Genomic DNA, 20351 nt, shown 5'->3' with positions numbered 1-20351 from the left:
GTGGTGGTGATGTTGTAGTTAGCTACTGATGGTGATGTTGTAGTAAGCTAGTGGTGATGATGTTGTAGTTAGCTAGTGGTGGTGATGTTGTAGTTAGCTAGTGGTGGTGATGTAGTTAGCTACTGATGGCGATGTAGTAGTTAGCTAGTGATGGTGATGTTGTACTTAGATAATGATGGTGATGTTGTAGTTAGCTACTGATGTTGGTGTTGTAGTTAGCTAGTGGTGGTGATGTTGTAGTTAGCTAGTGGTGGTGATGTTGTAGTTAGCTAGTGGTGGTGATGTTGTAGTTAGCTAGTGGTGGTGATGTTGTAGTTAGCTAGTGGTGGTGATGTTGTAGTTAGCTAGTTGTGGTGATGTTGTAGTTAGCTAGTGGTGGTGATGTTGTAGTTAGCTAGTGGTGGTGATGTTGTAGTTAGCTAGTGGTGGTGTTGTAACGTTAGATACTGATGGTGATGTTGTAGTTAGCTAGTGGTGGTGATGTTGTAGTTAGCTAGTGGTGGTGATGTTGTAGTTAGCTAGTAGTAGTGATGTTGTAGTTAGCTAGTGGTGGTGATGTTGTAGTTAGCTAGTGGTGGTGTTGTAACGTTAGATACTGATGGTGATGTTGTAGTTAGCTAGTGGTGGTGATGTTGTAGTTAGCTAGTGGTGGTGATATGTAGTAAGCTAGTGGTGGTGATGTTGTAGTTAGCTAGTGGTGGTGATGTTGTAGTTAGCTAGTGGTGGTGATGTTGTAGTTAGCTAGTGGTGGTGATGTTGTAGTTAGCTAGTGGTGGTGATGTTGTAGTTAGCTAGTGGTGGTGATGTTGTAGTTAGCTAGTGGTGGTGATGTTGTAGTTAGCTAGTGGTGGTGATGTTGTAGTTAGCTAGTGGTGGTGATGTTGTAGTTAGCTAGTGGTGGTGTTGTAACGTTAGCTAGTGGTGGTGATGTTGTAGTTAGCTAGTGGTGGTGATGTTGTAGTTAGCTAGTGGTGGTGATGTTGTAGTTAGCTAGTGGTGGTGATGTTGTAGTTAGCTAGTGGTGGTGATGTTGTAGTTAGCTAGTGGTGGTGATGTTGTAGTTAGCTAGTGGTGGTGATGTTGTAGTTAGCTAGTGGTGGTGATGTTGTAGTTAGCTAGTGGTGGTGATGTTGTAGTTAGCTAGTGGGGGTGATGTTGTAGTTAGCTAGTGGTGGTGATGTTGTAATTAGCTAGTGGTGGTGATGTTGTAGTTAGCTAGTGGTGATGATGTTGTAGTTAGCTAGTGGTGGTGATGTTGTAGTTAGCTAGTGGTGGTGATGTAGTTAGCTACTGATGGCGATGTAGTAGTTAGCTAGTGATGGTGATGTTGTAGTTAGCTAGTGGTGGTGATGTTGTAGTTAGCTACTGATGTTGGTGTTGTAGTTAGCTAGTGGTGGTGATGTTGTAGTTAGCTACTGATGGTGATGTTGTAGTTAGCTACTGATGGTGGTGTTGTAGTTAGCTAGTGGTGGTGATGTTGTAGTTAGCTAATGGCGGTGATGTTGTAGTTAGCTAGTGGCGGTGATGTTGTAGTTAGCTACTTATTGTGATGTTGTAGTTAGCTACTGAAGGTGATGTTGTAGTTTGCTAGTGGTGATGATGTTGTAGTTAGCTAGTGGTGGTGATGTTGTAGTTAGCTACTGATGGTGATGTAGTAGTTAGCTAGTGATGGTGATGTTGTAGTTAGCTAGTGGTGGTGATGTTGTAGTTAGCTAGTGGTGGTGATGTTGTAGTTAGCTAGTGGTGGTGATGTTGTAGTTAGCTAGTGGTGGTGTTGTAACGTTAGATACTGATGGTGATGTTGTAGTTAGCTAGTGGTGGTGATGTTGTAGTTAGCTAGTGGTGGTGATGTTGTAGCTAGCTAGTGGTGGTGATGTTGTAGTTAGCTAGTGGTGGTGATGTTGTAGTTAGCTAGTGGTGGTGATGTTGTAGTTAGCTAGTGGTGGTGATGTTGTAGTTAGCTAGTGGTGGTGATGTTGTAGTTAGCTAGTGGTGCTGATGTTGTAGTTAGCTAGTGGTGCTGATGTTGTAGTTAGCTAGTGGTGGTGTTGTAACGTTAGATACTGATGGTGATGTTGTAGTTAGCTAGTGGTGGTGATGTTGTAGTTAGCTAGTGGTGGTGATGTTGTAGTTAGCTAGTGGTGGTGATGTTGTAGTTAGCTACTGATGGTGATGTTGTAGTAAGCTAGTGGTGATGATGTTGTAGTTAGCTAGTGGTGGTGATGTTGTAGTTAGCTAGTGGTGGTGATGTAGTTAGCTACTGATGGCGATGTAGTAGTTAGCTAGTGATGGTGATGTTGTAGTTAGCTAGTGGTGGTGATGTTGTAGTTAGCTACTGATGTTGGTGTTGTAGTTAGCTAGTGGTGGTGATGTTGTAGTTAGCTACTGATGGTGATGTTGTAGTTAGCTACTGATGGTGGTGTTGTAGTTAGCTAGTGGTGGTGATGTTGTAGTTAGCTAGTGGCGGTGATGTTGTAGTTAGCTAGTGGCGGTGATGTTGTAGTTAGCTACTTATTGTGATTTTGTAGTTAGCTACTGACGGTGATGTTGTAGTTAGCTAGTGGTGATGATGTTGTAGTTAGCTAGTGGCGGTGATGTTGTAGTTAGCTACTGATGGTGATGTAGTAGTTAGCTAGTGATGGTGATGTTGTAGTTAGCTAGTGGTGGTGATGTTGTAGTTAGCTAGTGGTGATGATGTTGTAGTTAGCTAGTGGTGGTATTGTTGTAGTTAGCTAGTGGTGGTGTTGTAACGTTAGATACTGATGGTGATGTTGTAGTTAGCTAGTGGTGGTGATGTTGTAGTTAGCTAGTGGTGGTGATGTTGTAGTTAGCTAGTGGTGGTGATGTTGTAGTTAGCTAGTGGTGGTGATGTTGTAGTTAGCTAGTGGTGGTGATGTTGTAGTTAGCTAGTGGTGGTGATGTTGTAGTTAGCTAGTGGTGGTGATGTTGTAGTTAGCTAGTGGCGGTGATGTTGTAGTTAGCTAGTGGCGGTGATGTTGTAGTTAGCTACTTATATTGATGTTGTAGTTAGCTACTGAAGGTGATGTTGTAGTTAGCTAGTGGTGATGATGTTGTAGTTAGCTAGTGGTGGTGATGTTGTAGTTAGCTACTGATGGTGATGTAGTAGTTAGCTAGTGATGGTGATGTTGTAGTTAGCTAGTGGTGGTGATGTTGTAGTTAGCTACTGATGGTGATGTTGTAGTAAGCTAGTGGTGATGATGTTGTAGTTAGCTAGTGGTGGTGATGTTGTAGTTAGCTAGTGGTGGTGATGTAGTTAGCTACTGATGGCGATGTAGTAGTTAGCTAGTGATGGTGATGTTGTAGTTAGCTAGTGGTGGTGATGTTGTAGTTAGCTACTGATGTTGGTGTTGTAGTTAGCTAGTGGTGGTGATGTTGTAGTTAGCTACTGATGGTGATGTTGTAGTTAGCTACTGATGGTGGTGTTGTAGTTAGCTAGTGGTGGTGATGTTGTAGTTAGCTAGTGGCGGTGATGTTGTAGTTAGCTAGTGGCGGTGATGTTGTAGTTAGCTACTTATTGTGATTTTGTAGTTAGCTACTGACGGTGATGTTGTAGTTAGCTAGTGGTGATGATGTTGTAGTTAGCTAGTGGCGGTGATGTTGTAGTTAGCTACTGATGGTGATGTAGTAGTTAGCTAGTGATGGTGATGTTGTAGTTAGCTAGTGGTGGTGATGTTGTAGTTAGCTAGTGGTGGTGATGTTGTAGTTAGCTAGTGGTGGTATTGTTGTAGTTAGCTAGTGGTGGTGTTGTAACGTTAGATACTGATGGTGATGTTGTAGTTAGCTAGTGGTGGTGATGTTGTAGTTAGCTAGTGGTGGTGATGTTGTAGTTAGCTAGTGGTGGTGATGTTGTAGTTAGCTAGTGGTGGTGATGTTGTAGTTAGCTAGTGGTGGTGATGTTGTAGTTAGCTAGTGGTGGTGATGTTGTAGTTAGCTAGTGGTGGTGATGTTGTAGTTAGCTAGTGGCGGTGATGTTGTAGTTAGCTAGTGGCGGTGATGTTGTAGTTAGCTACTTATTGTGATGTTGTAGTTAGCTACTGAAGGTGATGTTGTAGTTAGCTAGTGGTGATGATGTTGTAGTTAGCTAGTGGTGGTGATGTTGTAGTTAGCTACTGATGGTGATGTAGTAGTTAGCTAGTGATGGTGATGTTGTAGTTAGCTAGTGGTGGTGATGTTGTAGTTAGCTAGTGGTGGTGATGTTGTAGTTAGCTAGTGGTGGTGATGTTGTAGTTAGCTAGTGGTGGTGTTGTAACGTTAGATACTGATGGTGATGTTGTAGTTAGCTAGTGGTGGTGATGTTGTAGTTAGCTAGTGGTGGTGATGTTGTAGTTAGCTAGTGGTGGTGATGTTGTAGTTAGCTAGTGGTGGTGATGTTGTAGTTAGCTAGTGGTGGTGATGTTGTAGTTAGCTAGTGGTGGTGATGTTGTAGTTAGCTAGTGGTGGTGATGTTGTAGTTAGCTAGTGGTGCTGATGTTGTAGTTAGCTAGTGGTGCTGATGTTGTAGTTAGCTAGTGGTGGTGTTGTAACGTTAGATACTGATGGTGATGTTGTAGTTAGCTAGTGGTGGTGATGTTGTAGTTAGCTAGTGGTGGTGATGTTGTAGTTAGCTAGTGGTGGTGATGTTGTAGTTAGCTACTGATGGTGATGTTGTAGTAAGCTAGTGGTGATGATGTTGTAGTTAGCTAGTGGTGGTGATGTTGTAGTTAGCTAGTGGTGGTGATGTAGTTAGCTACAGATGGCGATGTAGTAGTTAGCTAGTGATGGTGATGTTGTAGTTAGCTAGTGGTGGTGATGTTGTAGTCAGCTACTGATGTTGGTGTTGTAGTTAGCTAGTGGTGGTGATGTTGTAGTTAGCTACTGATGGTGATGTTGTAGTTAGCTACTGATGGTGGTGTTGTAGTTAGCTAGTGGTGGTGATGTTGTAGTTAGCTAGTGGCGGTGATGTTGTAGTTAGCTAGTGGCGGTGATGTTGTAGTTAGCTACTTATTGTGATTTTGTAGTTAGCTACTGAAGGTGATGTTGTAGTTAGCTAGTGGTGATGATGTTTTGGTTAGCTAGTGGTGGTGATGTTGTAGTTAGCTACTGATGGTGATGTAGTAGTTAGCTAGTGATGGTGATGTTGTAGTTAGCTAGTGGTGGTGATGTTGTAGTTAGCTGGTGGTGGTGATGTTGTAGTTAGCTAGTGGTGGTGATGTTGTAGTTAGCTAGTGGTGGTGTTGTAACGTTAGATACTGATGGTGATGTTGTAGTTAGCTAGTGGTGGTGATGTTGTAGTTAGCTAGTGGTGGTGATGTTGTAGTTAGCTAGTGGTGGTGATGTTGTAGTTAGCTAGTGGTGGTGATGTTGTAGTTAGCTAGTGGTGGTGATGTTGTAGTTAGCTAGTGGTGGTGATGTTGTAGTTAGCTAGTGGTGGTGATGTTGTAGTTAGCTAGTGGTAGTGATGTTGTAGTTAGCTAGTGGTGCTGATGTTGTAGTTAGCTAGTGGTGGTGATGTTGTAGTTAGCTAGTGGTGGTGTTGTAACGTTAGATACTGATGGTGATGTTGATGTTAGCTAGTGGTGGTGATGTTGTAGTTAGCTAGTGGTGGTGATGTTGTAGTTAGCTAGTGGTGGTGATGTTGTAGTTAGCTACTGATGGTGATGTTGTAGTAAGCTAGTGGTGATGATGTTGTAGTTAGCTAGTGGTGGTGATGTAGTTAGCTACTGATGGCGATGTAGTAGTTAGCTAGTGATGGTGATGTTGTACTTAGATAATGGTGGTGATGTTGTTGTTAGCTACTGATGTTGGTGTTGTAGTTAGCTAGTGGTGGTGATGTTGTAGTTAGCTAGTGGTGGTGATGTTGTAGTTAGCTTGTGGTGGTGATGTTGTAGTTAGCTAGTGGTGGTGATGTTGTAGTTAGCTAGTGGTGGTGATGTTGTAGTTAGCTAGTGGTGGTGATGTTGTAGTTAGCTAGTGGTGGTGATGTTGTAGTTAGCTAGTGGGGGTGATGTTGTAGTTAGCTAGTGGTGGTGATGTTGTAATTAGCTAGTGGTGGTGATGTTGTAGTTAGCTAGTTGTGGTGATGTTGTAGTTAGCTAGTGGTGGTGATGTTGTAGTTAGCTAGTGGTGGTGATGTTGTAGTTAGCTAGTGGTGGTGTTGTAACGTTAGATACTGATGGTGATGTTGTAGTTAGCTAGTGGTGGTGATGTTGTAGTTAGCTAGTGGTGGTGATGTTGTAGTTAGCTAGTAGTAGTGATGTTGTAGTTAGCTAGTGGTGGTGATGTTGTAGTTAGCTAGTGGTGGTGTTGTAACGTTAGATACTGATGGTGATGTTGTAGTTAGCTAGTGGTGGTGATGTTGTAGTTAGCTAGTGGTGGTGATATGTAGTAAGCTAGTGGTGGTGATGTTGTAGTTAGCTAGTGGTGGTGATGTTGTAGTTAGCTAGTGGTGGTGATGTTGTAGTTAGCTAGTGGTGGTGATGTTGTAGTTAGCTAGTGGTGGTGATGTTGTAGTTAGCTAGTGGTGGTGATGTTGTAGTTAGCTAGTGGTGGTGATGTTGTAGTTAGCTAGTGGTGGTGATGTTGTAGTTAGCTAGTGGTGGTGATGTTGTAGTTAGCTAGTGGTGGTGTTGTAACGTTAGCTAGTGGTGGTGATGTTGTAGTTAGCTAGTGGTGGTGATGTTGTAGTTAGCTAGTGGTGGTGATGTTGTAGTTAGCTAGTGGTGGTGATGTTGTAGTTAGCTAGTGGTGGTGATGTTGTAGTTAGCTAGTGGTGGTGATGTTGTAGTTAGCTAGTGGTGGTGATGTTGTAGTTAGCTAGTGGTGGTGATGTTGTAGTTAGCTAGTGGTGGTGATGTTGTAGTTAGCTAGTGGGGGTGATGTTGTAGTTAGCTAGTGGTGGTGATGTTGTAATTAGCTAGTGGTGGTGATGTTGTAGTTAGCTAGTGGTGATGATGTTGTAGTTAGCTAGTGGTGGTGATGTTGTAGTTAGCTAGTGGTGGTGATGTAGTTAGCTACTGATGGCGATGTAGTAGTTAGCTAGTGATTGTGATGTTGTAGTTAGCTAGTGGTGGTGATGTTGTAGTTAGCTACTGATGTTGGTGTTGTAGTTAGCTAGTGGTGGTGATGTTGTAGTTAGCTACTGATGGTGATGTTGTAGTTAGCTACTGATGGTGGTGTTGTAGTTAGCTAGTGGTGGTGATGTTGTAGTTAGCTAATGGCGGTGATGTTGTAGTTAGCTAGTGGCGGTGATGTTGTAGTTAGCTACTTATTGTGATGTTGTAGTTAGCTACTGAAGGTGATGTTGTAGTTTGCTAGTGGTGATGATGTTGTAGTTAGCTAGTGGTGGTGATGTTGTAGTTAGCTACTGATGGTGATGTAGTAGTTAGCTAGTGATGGTGATGTTGTAGTTAGCTAGTGGTGGTGATGTTGTAGTTAGCTAGTGGTGGTGATGTTGTAGTTAGCTAGTGGTGGTGATGTTGTAGTTAGCTAGTGGTGGTGTTGTAACGTTAGATACTGATGGTGATGTTGTAGTTAGCTAGTGGTGGTGATGTTGTAGTTAGCTAGTGGTGGTGATGTTGTAGCTAGCTAGTGGTGGTGATGTTGTAGTTAGCTAGTGGTGGTGATGTTGTAGTTAGCTAGTGGTGGTGATGTTGTAGTTAGCTAGTGGTGGTGATGTTGTAGTTAGCTAGTGGTGGTGATGTTGTAGTTAGCTAGTGGTGCTGATGTTGTAGTTAGCTAGTGGTGCTGATGTTGTAGTTAGCTAGTGGTGGTGTTGTAACGTTAGATACTGATGGTGATGTTGTAGTTAGCTAGTGGTGGTGATGTTGTAGTTAGCTAGTGGTGGTGATGTTGTAGTTAGCTAGTGGTGGTGATGTTGTAGTTAGCTACTGATGGTGATGTTGTAGTAAGCTAGTGGTGATGATGTTGTAGTTAGCTAGTGGTGGTGATGTTGTAGTTAGCTAGTGGTGGTGATGTAGTTAGCTACTGATGGCGATGTAGTAGTTAGCTAGTGATGGTGATGTTGTAGTTAGCTAGTGGTGGTGATGTTGTAGTTAGCTACTGATGTTGGTGTTGTAGTTAGCTAGTGGTGGTGATGTTGTAGTTAGCTACTGATGGTGATGTTGTAGTTAGCTACTGATGGTGGTGTTGTAGTTAGCTAGTGGTGGTGATGTTGTAGTTAGCTAGTGGCGGTGATGTTGTAGTTAGCTAGTGGTGGTGATGTTGTAGTTAGCTAGTGGTGGTGATGTTGTAGTTAGCTAGTGGCGGTGATGTTGTAGTTAGCTAGTGGCGGTGATGTTGTAGTTAGCTACTTATTGTGATGTTGTAGTTAGCTACTGAAGGTGATGTTGTAGTTAGCTACTTATTGTGATGTTGTAGTTAGCTACTGAAGGTGATGTTGTAGTTAGCTAGTGGTGATGATGTTGTAGTTAGCTAGTGGTGGTGATGTTGTAGTTAGCTACTGATGGTGATGTAGTAGTTAGCTAGTGATGGTGATGTTGTAGTTAGCTAGTGGTGGTGATGTTGTAGTTAGCTAGTGGTGGTGATGTTGTAGTTAGCTAGTGGTGGTGTTGTAACGTTAGATACTGATGGTGATGTTGTAGTTAGCTAGTGGTGGTGATGTTGTAGTTAGCTAGTGGTGGTGATGTTGTAGTTAGCTAGTGGTGGTGATGTTGTAGTTAGCTAGTGGTGGTGATGTTGTAGTTAGCTAGTGGTGGTGATGTTGTAGTTAGCTAGTGGTGGTGATGTTGTAGTTAGCTAGTGGTGGTGATGTTGTAGTTAGCTAGTGGTGCTGATGTTGTAGTTAGCTAGTGGTGCTGATGTTGTAGTTAGCTAGTGGTGGTGTTGTAACGTTAGATACTGATGGTGATGTTGTAGTTAGCTAGTGGTGGTGATGTTGTAGTTAGCTAGTGGTGGTGATGTTGTAGTTAGCTAGTGGTGGTGATGTTGTAGTTAGCTACTGATGGTGATGTTGTAGTAAGCTAGTGGTGATGATGTTGTAGTTAGCTAGTGGTGGTGATGTTGTAGTTAGCTAGTGGTGGTGATGTAGTTAGCTACAGATGGCGATGTAGTAGTTAGCTAGTGATGGTGATGTTGTAGTTAGCTAGTGGTGGTGATGTTGTAGTCAGCTACTGATGTTGGTGTTGTAGTTAGCTAGTGGTGGTGATGTTGTAGTTAGCTACTGATGGTGATGTTGTAGTTAGCTACTGATGGTGGTGTTGTAGTTAGCTACTGATGGTGGTGTTGTAGTTAGCTAGTGGCGGTGATGTTGTAGTTAGCTAGTGGCGGTGATGTTGTAGTTAGCTACTTATTGTGATTTTGTAGTTAGCTACTGAAGGTGATGTTGTAGTTAGCTAGTGGTGATGATGTTTTGGTTAGCTAGTGGTGGTGATGTTGTAGTTAGCTACTGATGGTGATGTAGTAGTTAGCTAGTGATGGTGATGTTGTAGTTAGCTAGTGGTGGTGATGTTGTAGTTAGCTGGTGGTGGTGATGTTGTAGTTAGCTAGTGGTGGTGATGTTGTAGTTAGCTAGTGGTGGTGTTGTAACGTTAGATACTGATGGTGATGTTGTAGTTAGCTAGTGGTGGTGATGTTGTAGTTAGCTAGTGGTGGTGATGTTGTAGTTAGCTAGTGGTGGTGATGTTGTAGTTAGCTAGTGGTGGTGATGTTGTAGTTAGCTAGTGGTGGTGATGTTGTAGTTAGCTAGTGGTGGTGATGTTGTAGTTAGCTAGTGGTGGTGATGTTGTAGTTAGCTAGTGGTAGTGATGTTGTAGTTAGCTAGTGGTGCTGATGTTGTAGTTAGCTAGTGGTGGTGATGTTGTAGTTAGCTAGTGGTGGTGTTGTAACGTTAGATACTGATGGTGATGTTGATGTTAGCTAGTGGTGGTGATGTTGTAGTTAGCTAGTGGTGGTGATGTTGTAGTTAGCTAGTGGTGGTGATGTTGTAGTTAGCTACTGATGGTGATGTTGTAGTAAGCTAGTGGTGATGATGTTGTAGTTAGCTAGTGGTGGTGATGTTGTAGTTAGCTAGTGGTGGTGATGTAGTTAGCTACTGATGGCGATGTAGTAGTTAGCTAGTGATGGTGATGTTGTACTTAGATAATGGTGGTGATGTTGTAGTTAGCTACTGATGTTGGTGTTGTAGTTAGCTAGTGGTGGTGATGTTGTAGTTAGCTAGTGGTGGTGATGTTGTAGTTAGCTAGTGGTGGTGATGTTGTAGTTAGCTAGTGGTGGTGATGTTGTAGTTAGCTAGTGGTGGTGATGTTGTAGTTAGCTAGTGGTGGTGATGTTGTAGTTAGCTAGTGGTGGTGATGTTGTAGTTAGCTAGTGGGGGTGATGTTGTAGTTAGCTAGTGGTGGTGATGTTGTAATTAGCTAGTGGTGGTGATGTTGTAGTTAGCTAGTTGTGGTGATGTTGTAGTTAGCTAGTGGTGGTGATGTTGTAGTTAGCTAGTGGTGGTGATGTTGTAGTTAGCTAGTGGTGGTGTTGTAACGTTAGATACTGATGGTGATGTTGTAGTTAGCTAGTGGTGGTGATGTTGTAGTTAGCTAGTGGTGGTGATGTTGTAGTTAGCTAGTAGTAGTGATGTTGTAGTTAGCTAGTGGTGGTGATGTTGTAGTTAGCTAGTGGTGGTGTTGTAACGTTAGATACTGATGGTGATGTTGTAGTTAGCTAGTGGTGGTGATGTTGTAGTTAGCTAGTGGTGGTGATATGTAGTAAGCTAGTGGTGGTGATGTTGTAGTTAGCTAGTGGTGGTGATGTTGTAGTTAGCTAGTGGTGGTGATGTTGTAGTTAGCTAGTGGTGGTGATGTTGTAGTTAGCTAGTGGTGGTGATGTTGTAGTTAGCTAGTGGTGGTGATGTTGTAGTTAGCTAGTGGTGGTGATGTTGTAGTTAGCTAGTGGTGGTGATGTTGTAGTTAGCTAGTGGTGGTGTTGTAACGTTAGCTAGTGGTGGTGATGTTGTAGTTAGGTAGTGGTGGTGATGTTGTAGTTAGCTAGTGGTGGTGATGTTGTAGTTAGCTAGTGGTGGTGATGTTGTAGTTAGCTACTGATGGTGATGTTGTAGTTAGCTAGTGGTGATGATAATGTAGTTAGCTAGTGGTGGTGATGTTGTAGTTAGCTAGTGGTGGTGATGTAGTTAGCTACTGATGGCGATGTAGTAGTTAGCTAGTGATGGTGATGTTGTAGTTAGCTAATGGTGGTGATGTTGTAGTTAGCTACTGATGTTGGTGTTGTAGTTAGCTAGTGGTGGTGATGTTGTAGTTAGTCACTGATGGTGATGTTGTAGTTAGCTACTGATGGTGGTGTTGTAGTTAGCTAGTGGTGGTGATGTTGTAGTTAGCTAGTGGCGGTGATGTTGTAGTTAGCTACTTATTGTGATGTTGTAGTTAGCTACTGAAGGTGATGTTGTAGTTAGCTAGTGGTGGTGATGTTGTAGTTAGCTACTGATGGTGATGTTGTAGTTAGCTACTGATGGTGATGTAGTAGTTAGCTAGTGATGGTGATGTTGTAGTTAGCTAGTGGTGGTGATGTTGTAGTTAGCTACTGATGTTGGTGTTGTAGTTAGCTAGTGGTGGTGATGTTGTAGTTAGCTACTGATGGTGATGTTGTAGTTAGCTACTGATGGTGGTGTTGTAGTTAGCTAGTGGTGGTGATGTTGTAGTTAGCTAGTGGCGGTGATGTTGTAGTTAGCTACTTATTGTGATGTTGTAGTTAGCTACTGAAGGTGATGTTGTAGTTAGCTAGTGGTGGTGATGTTGTAGTTAGCTACTGATGGTGATGTTGTAGTTAGCTACTGATGGTGATGTAGTAGTTAGCTAGTGATGGTGATGTTGTAGTTAGCTAGTGGTGGTGATGTTGTAGTTAGCTACTGATGTTGGTGTTGTAGTTAGCTAGTGGTGGTGATGTTGTAGTTAGCTACTGATGGTGATGTTGTAGTTAGCTACTGATGGTGGTGTTGTAGTTAGCTAGTGGTGGTGATGTTGTAGTTAGCTAGTGGCGGTGATGTTGTAGTTAGCTACTTATTGTGATGTTGTAGTTAGCTACTGAAGGTGATGTTGTAGTTAGCTACTGATGGTGATGTTGTAGTTAGCTACTGATGTTGGTGTAGTAGTTAGCTAGTGGTGGTGATGTTGTAGTTAGCTAGTGGTGGTGATGTTGTAGTTAGCTAGTGGTGGTGATGTTGTAGTTAGCTAGTGGTGGTGATGTTGTAGTTAGCTAGTGGTGGTGATGTTGTAGTTAGCTAGTGGTGGTGATGTTGTAGTTAGCTAGTGGTGGTGATGTTGTAGTTAGCTAGTGGGGGTGATGTTGTAGTTAGCTAGTGGTGGTGATGTTGTAATTAGCTAGTGGTGGTGATGTTGTAGTTAGCTAGTTGTGGTGATGTTGTAGTTAGCTAGTGGTGGTGATGTTGTAGTTAGCTAGTGGTGGTGATGTTGTAGTTAGCTAGTGGTGGTGTTGTAACGTTAGATACTGATGGTGATGTTGTAGTTAGCTAGTGGTGGTGATGTTGTAGTTAGCTAGTGGTGGTGATGTTGTAGTTAGCTAGTAGTAGTGATGTTGTAGTTAGCTAGTGGTGGTGATGTTGTAGTTAGCTAGTGGTGGTGTTGTAACGTTAGATACTGATGGTGATGTTGTAGTTAGCTAGTGGTGGTGATGTTGTAGTTAGCTAGTGGTGGTGATATGTAGTAAGCTAGTGGTGGTGATGTTGTAGTTAGCTAGTGGTGGTGATGTTGTAGTTAGCTAGTGGTGGTGATGTTGTAGTTAGCTAGTGGTGGTGATGTTGTAGTTAGCTAGTGGTGGTGATGTTGTAGTTAGCTAGTGGTGGTGATGTTGTAGTTAGCTAGTGGTGGTGATGTTGTAGTTAGCTAGTGGTGGTGATGTTGTAGTTAGCTAGTGGTGGTGTTGTAACGTTAGCTAGTGGTGGTGATGTTGTAGTTAGGTAGTGGTGGTGATGTTGTAGTTAGCTAGTGGTGGTGATGTTGTAGTTAGCTAGTGGTGGTGATGTTGTAGTTAGCTACTGATGGTGATGTTGTAGTTAGCTAGTGGTGATGATGTTGTAGTTAGCTAGTGGTGGTGATGTTGTAGTTAGCTAGTGGTGGTGATGTAGTTAGCTACTGATGGCGATGTAGTAGTTAGCTAGTGATGGTGATGTTGTAGTTAGCTAATGGTGGTGATGTTGTAGTTAGCTACTGATGTTGGTGTTGTAGTTAGCTAGTGGTGGTGATGTTGTAGTTAGTCACTGATGGTGATGTTGTAGTTAGCTACTGATGGTGGTGTTGTAGTTAGCTAGTGGTGGTGATGTTGTAGTTAGCTAGTGGCGGTGATGTTGTAGTTAGCTACTTATTGTGATGTTGTAGTTAGCTACTGAAGGTGATGTTGTAGTTAGCTAGTGGTGGTGATGTTGTAGTTAGCTACTGATGGTGATGTTGTAGTTAGCTACTGATGGTGATGTAGTAGTTAGCTAGTGATGGTGATGTTGTAGTTAGCTAGTGGTGGTGATGTTGTAGTTAGCTACTGATGTTGGTGTTGTAGTTAGCTAGTGGTGGTGATGTTGTAGTTAGCTACTGATGGTGATGTTGTAGTTAGCTACTGATGGTGGTGTTGTAGTTAGCTAGTGGTGGTGATGTTGTAGTTAGCTAGTGGCGGTGATGTTGTAGTTAGCTACTTATTGTGATGTTGTAGTTAGCTACTGAAGGTGATGTTGTAGTTAGCTAGTGGTGGTGATGTTGTAGTTAGCTACTGATGGTGATGTTGTAGTTAGCTACTGATGGTGATGTAGTAGTTAGCTAGTGATGGTGATGTTGTAGTTAGCTAGTGGTGGTGATGTTGTAGTTAGCTACTGATGTTGGTGTTGTAGTTAGCTAGTGGTGGTGATGTTGTAGTTAGCTACTGATGGTGATGTTGTAGTTAGCTACTGATGGTGGTGTTGTAGTTAGCTAGTGGTGGTGATGTTGTAGTTAGCTAGTGGCGGTGATGTTGTAGTTAGCTACTTATTGTGATGTTGTAGTTAGCTACTGAAGGTGATGTTGTAGTTAGCTACTGATGGTGATGTTGTAGTTAGCTACTGATGTTGGTGTAGTAGTTAGCTAGTGGTGGTGATGTTGTAGTTAGCTAGTGGTGGTGATGTTGTAGTTAGCTAGTGGTGGTGATGTTGTAGTTAGCTAGTGGTGGTGATGTTGTAGTTAGCTAGTGGTGGTGATGTTGTAGTTAGCTAGTGGTGGTGATGTTGTAGTTAGCTAGTGGTGGTGATGTTGTAGTTAGCTAGTGGGGGTGATGTTGTAGTTAGCTAGTGGTGGTGATGTTGTAATTAGCTAGTGGTGGTGATGTTGTAGTTAGCTAGTTGTGGTGATGTTGTAGTTAGCTAGTGGTGGTGATGTTGTAGTTAGCTAGTGGTGGTGATGTTGTAGTTAGCTAGTGGTGGTGTTGTAACGTTAGATACTGATGGTGATGTTGTAGTTAGCTAGTGGTGGTGATGTTGTAGTTAGCTAGTGGTGGTGATGTTGTAGTTAGCTAGTAGTAGTGATGTTGTAGTTAGCTAGTGGTGGTGATGTTGTAGTTAGCTAGTGGTGGTGTTGTAACGTTAGATACTGATGGTGATGTTGTAGTTAGCTAGTGGTGGTGATGTTGTAGTTAGCTAGTGGTGGTGATATGTAGTAAGCTAGTGGTGGTGATGTTGTAGTTAGCTAGTGGTGGTGATGTTGTAGTTAGCTAGTGGTGGTGATGTTGTAGTTAGCTAGTGGTGGTGATGTTGTAGTTAGCTAGTGGTGGTGATGTTGTAGTTAGCTAGTGGTGGTGATGTTGTAGTTAGCTAGTGGTGGTGATGTTGTAGTTAGCTAGTGGTGGTGATGTTGTAGTTAGCTAGTGGTGGTGTTGTAACGTTAGCTAGTGGTGGTGATGTTGTAGTTAGGTAGTGGTGGTGATGTTGTAGTTAGCTAGTGGTGGTGATGTTGTAGTTAGCTAGTGGTGGTGATGTTGTAGTTAGCTACTGATGGTGATGTTGTAGTTAGCTAGTGGTGATGATGTTGTAGTTAGCTAGTGGTGGTGATGTTGTAGTTAGCTAGTGGTGGTGATGTAGTTAGCTACTGATGGCGATGTAGTAGTTAGCTAGTGATGGTGATGTTGTAGTTAGCTAATGGTGGTGATGTTGTAGTTAGCTACTGATGTTGGTGTTGTAGTTAGCTAGTGGTGGTGATGTTGTAGTTAGTCACTGATGGTGATGTTGTAGTTAGCTACTGAAGGTGGTGTTGTAGTTAGCTAGTGGTGGTGATGTTGTAGTTAGCTAGTGGCGGTGATGTTGTAGTTAGCTACTTATTGTGATGTTGTAGTTAGCTACTGAAGGTGATGTTGTAGTTAGCTAGTGGTGGTGATGTTGTAGTTAGCTACTGATGGTGATGTTGTAGTTAGCTACTGATGGTGATGTAGTAGTTAGCTAGTGATGGTGATGTTGTAGTTAGCTAGTGGTGGTGATGTTGTAGTTAGCTACTGATGTTGGTGTTGTAGTTAGCTAGTGGTGGTGATGTTGTAGTTAGCTACTGATGGTGATGTTGTAGTTAGCTACTGATGGTGGTGTTGTAGTTAGCTAGTGGTGGTGATGTTGTAGTTAGCTAGTGGCGGTGATGTTGTAGTTAGCTACTTATTGTGATGTTGTAGTTAGCTACTGAAGGTGATGTTGTAGTTAGCTACTGATGGTGATGTTGTAGTTAGCTACTGATGTTGGTGTAGTAGTTAGCTAGTGATGGTGATGTTGTAGTTAGCTACTGAAGGTGATGTTGTAGTTAGCTACTGATGTTGGTGTTTTAGTTAGCTACTGATGTTGGTGTAGTAGTTAGCTAGTGATGGCGATGTTGTAGTTAGCTAGTGGTGGTGATGTTGTAGTTACCTAGTGATGGTGATGTTGTAGTTATCAACTGATGGTGATGTTGTAGTCAGCTATTGATAGTGATGTTGTAACGTTAGCTACTGATGAAGGGTTTTGTTAAGATTTATTTTCGAATGTGTTTCGTTTAGACTTTCAACTTGTTCTTGTGATTAAAAAATATATAAGTCTTGTGTAATGGGATATAGGCATATAGCAGCCACATATCGAGTGTGTATTGAACGACCAGAGTCAAGATGTCAAGAGCTTTAGATTCAAATGTTTGTTTTTGTTTTACTCAGTTTTCGAGTTGATTGGAGAAGTTCTTAAGTAAAGTCTCGAGTTAATAGGACATGTTATTAAGTAAAGTCTCGAGTTAATTGGACATGTTATTAAGTAAAGTCTCGAGTTAATTGGACATGTTATTAAGTAAAGTCTCGAGTTAATTGGACATGTTATTAAGTAAAGTCTCGAGTTAATTGGACATGTTATTAAGTAAAGTCTCGAGTTAATTGGACATGTTATTAAGTAAAGTCTCGAGTTAATTGGACATGTTATTAAGTAAAGATTAATTTCCTTCACGTCCCTCAGTGATGCAGTAAAGAGATTGTCGCTAGGTGCAGACAAATATAAATAGCTTTCGTGTATCCTAGTGAGGACATACACACACACATGCACACACACACACATACACACACAAACTTGTAACAGTTCTATCAACAGCTAGAATCTAAGGGTTTGTCATGTGGTCTTGTTTGTGTTCTAATCGGATATCAGATCTAGTCATTTTTTTTTTAGCTTTTCTCTCTCTCTCTACTTGATATTTGTTATAATCTAAGGGTGGGGCATTATTGAAATCAATAAGGGGAGGGGGTAGTGTGTACAGAATGATTTCTTGAAACTACAGCTAGACTAAAAAAGGATTTTATTGGTACTTAGTTCAATTTGATGATACGTGGATACTAACACAGACTATTGGCCACACCCACACAGGCATGCGTACACATACACATACACACTCATATATACACACACACGCAACATGACACACTTCCAAGATATACACAAGAACACCCACAAGTACTAGAGCCACACCAACAAACACAAAGCCACGCCCTCAAGAACAAGAGCCACACCTAAAATTACTATAACCACACCCACAAGCACTGAAGCCACACCCACAAGCACTGAAGCCACACCCACCTTCGATACCAAAGAAGTAGGAGAACGTGTTGATGGTGACGTTGAGCTGTAGGCTTGAGCCCCACCAGACGGTCAGCGTGCAGGCGCCCAGCTCATACGTGGCGAACACGGGGTCACAGCTGACCGTCGTCTCCCCGGGTGGGGCGTCCACCCTGACGGTCGTCACGGCCACCTCGTCCTGGGGGAAAAACAAATGGTGTCGCGGGTGAAGGTCAACATATGGTGTCATGTGTGAAGGTCACTAATTGTGCAACTTTTTCTTTATTTCTTTTCGAAGAAAATAGGTCAAACTTTTTATTTTATTTTAAACCTGGGCATTGTGGGTAACTTTCCTGTTACAGTTCCAGTTTAGAGTTTCTAGCAGACATTTTGTTATTGGGGTGGGGTGGTGGGTTACTTGAACCTTGCTGGGAAGGGGGACAACGATAACATTTCAAATTTTGCTTTCATTTTCTATTTTTATTTATTTTGTCCTAGGGTGAAATGCTCCGGGATCAGGCCCCGCCCCCACCCCAGCCCCGCCCCCACCCCCAGCCCCGCCCCCACCCCCAGCCCCACACCCTCCGTAGAGATGCCTGAACTGCCCCAGTCTCAACTCATCCGACTACCTGTGTTACAAAAACGACACTCAGCTATGTGATCTTGACACTACAGTGTGTCAGGCCCAGCATCATCCCACGTGTTGCAGGCGGGCGTCACGTGACCCGAAACCAGACAATAGCCTGGTACTTGCCCGGCCACGTGATGACACGGTTAACCTATTAACAACGTTCCAGCTCAGTGCCCCCAACAAAAGACCGTCAATTACTCCCGTTATAGATTTATAGATTCAATTGTTTTCTCAATTCTTCAATCCAACTTTTTAATCACCCGAATACATTTTATACTTGATCACATCATCACACTACTACAACGTGTGTAACATCTAAAACCAATTGACGGACAAGCTGTTTAAAAACTTGTGGAAAAAAAAACACTAGATCTCGATCTATATTACTTGGAGAAAAGTAGAATTCCTCGAGGTAAAGTAATAAATTAAGGTTGATTGTGTGTGCTGTGATTGATTGTATTCTGGCGTGATGGATGTGATGATAAACAATGGCGTGGCTCTCACCTTGAAGGTGCGGTTGATGTTGTTGGCGTACACCATGATGGAGTACTCCCCCGGCACGTAGTACGCCATAGACAGCATGTTGGTGGCGTTGGGCGTGGCCTGCCCAGCCCCGTCGTCGTAATCCATTCTGTAGACGACCTCGTTACCACTGGCGATGCTTACATTAATGGTCACTGGGTCAGCTACCCTGTTACATACAATCTTTGATTACATCAATGGCCACTGTTACATACAATCTTTGATTACATCAATGGCCACTGTTACACACAATCTTTGATTACATCATAAATTGATGTGTTGCGATGATTTTTTTTAAATAGTGGGAAGGGAGGGGGGGGGGCTAACTTATAAATGATATGAGGCGGGGGGTGGGGTCACTCACTTGATGATGGTGGGGTGGGGTGGTGGGGTGGGGGGTCACTCACTTGATGATGGTTGGGGGTGGGGGGGGGTGTTCACTCACTTGATGATGGTGGGGTGGGGGTTGTCACTCACTTGATGATGGTTGGGTGGGGGGGTCACTCACTTGATGATGGTGGGGTGGGGGTGGTCACTCACTTGATGATGGTGGGGTGGTCACTCACTTGATGATGGTGGTGGGGGTGGTCACTCACTTAATGATGGTGGGGTGGGGGGGTCACACACTTGATGATGATGGTGGGGTGGGGGGGGTGGTCACTCACTTGATGATGGTGATGGGGGGGGGTGGTCACTCACTTGATGATGGTGATGGGGTGGGGTGGTCACTCACTTGATGATGGTGATGGGGGTGGGGGGTCACTCACTTGATGATGGTGATGGGGGTGGGGGGTCACTCAATGGTTTGGGAGTGGGGGTGGTCACCCACTTGATGATGGTGGTGGGGTGTGGTCACTCACTTGATGGTGGTGGGGTGGGGTGTGGTCACCCACTTGATGTTGGTGGGGTGGGGGGTCACTCACTTGATGATGGTGTTCTCCACACTGGTGCTGATGGTGAGTCCCGAGATTTTCTTGCTGGCCGTGTAGACGCTGACGTGTTTGACGCCACCACACCGCTGGTTCTTGTCCCCGATACACGGCATGTCGCAGTACGTGTCGTTGACGGGGGCGGCGGCAGGCAGGGTGCTGGCACAGTAGCAGAACTTGCCTGCAAGGGTCAGACAGTGTGTACAGCGTGTATAGAGTTGGTGTGTACATGTATATATATATATATATATATATATATATATATATATATATATATATATATATGTAAGTATAGACATCTAAGACTCAGCTCTCATACCTGAAGTGACGGCCGCGTACATGTACTTGAAGGTCCCACAGTTGGCCATGCATGACAGTGTTGTCGTCACTTCCGGGCTGTAGTCACCTGGGCTGACAGAAAAATGGCGGCGGCGGACCGACTCCAGGTAACATCCTTGGTAGGCCGCTGGGGAGATCATGGGGAGGTAAAGATGGGGAGATATCATGGGGAGGTAAAGATGGGGAGATATGAGGTCATGGGGAGGTAAAGATGGGGAGATGTCATGGGGAGGTAAAGATGGGGAGATATGACATCATATGGAGGTAGTTGTAATTGTATAATAACCATGGAGCTGTATTGCACGACATAAGTATATCACCAGTATTAAAGAGTTCTGTTTCACCTACGGTTCCTTCCGCCGCAAGTCAGCTCTAAAATTGTCCTGTTCTGTCGACCAATTTCTCACAGTGAGCCATGGACAAAGTAGTTAAGGCAGAAATCTGGCTAAAGCCGTTCACTCGATCTTGGCAAGGGGGGGGGGGGCAATCAATTGGTGCGCATAACTTGTCCACGCCTTCCGATAAACCGTATTGGATTTCGATCTTAACTGCGATCTTAACGCGGGAGCTAGCAATTAAATCCAGTCGTTGGTTCAATGCCCTTAAGCCTGACTCATGTTCCCTACCTCATGTTCCCTACCTGAACGAGACTACCACCATGTTCCCTGCCTACCCTTGTTCCCCATGTCACCACCCCATAATGTTATACCACCTGACAGGATGTCAGCTTCCTGTGTCTATGTTCCCAGACGCTTTGTTCCCTTTAGCCATGTTCCCAGACTCTTTGTTCCCTTTAGCCATGTTCCCTTTGACTATGTTCCCTTTAGCCAGGTTTGCTGCGGCTAAGTTCCCTGTCTCCGTATAACTCAATAATTACTCCCCCCCCCCCCCCCTTGTC

General features: G+C 43.4%; 1 protein-coding gene across 1 annotated transcript in view; it reads right to left on the bottom strand.

Moving 5' to 3' along the window:
* The window catches only part of LOC131941308 (uncharacterized), a 92025-nt gene that overhangs the window by 55066 nt on the left and 16608 nt on the right, over positions 1-20351 (bottom strand). Inside the window, exons 3-6 of the mRNA XM_059300502.1 lie at positions 19434-19580; positions 19109-19295; positions 18168-18354; positions 17054-17231 (exon numbers count right to left, since the gene is read on the bottom strand). Of these exons, the coding sequence (XP_059156485.1) occupies positions 17054-17231; positions 18168-18354; positions 19109-19295; positions 19434-19580 (699 nt within the window). The remainder of the gene's footprint in view (positions 1-17053; positions 17232-18167; positions 18355-19108; positions 19296-19433; positions 19581-20351) is intronic.

This window comes from Physella acuta, unplaced genomic scaffold, assembly GCF_028476545.2.
Source record: "Physella acuta isolate Inbredline_101_S28 unplaced genomic scaffold, ASM2847654v3 ptg000357l, whole genome shotgun sequence".
Taxonomy (NCBI): domain Eukaryota; kingdom Metazoa; phylum Mollusca; class Gastropoda; family Physidae; genus Physella; species Physella acuta.
This window is presented reverse-complemented; position numbering and strand designations above follow the sequence as displayed.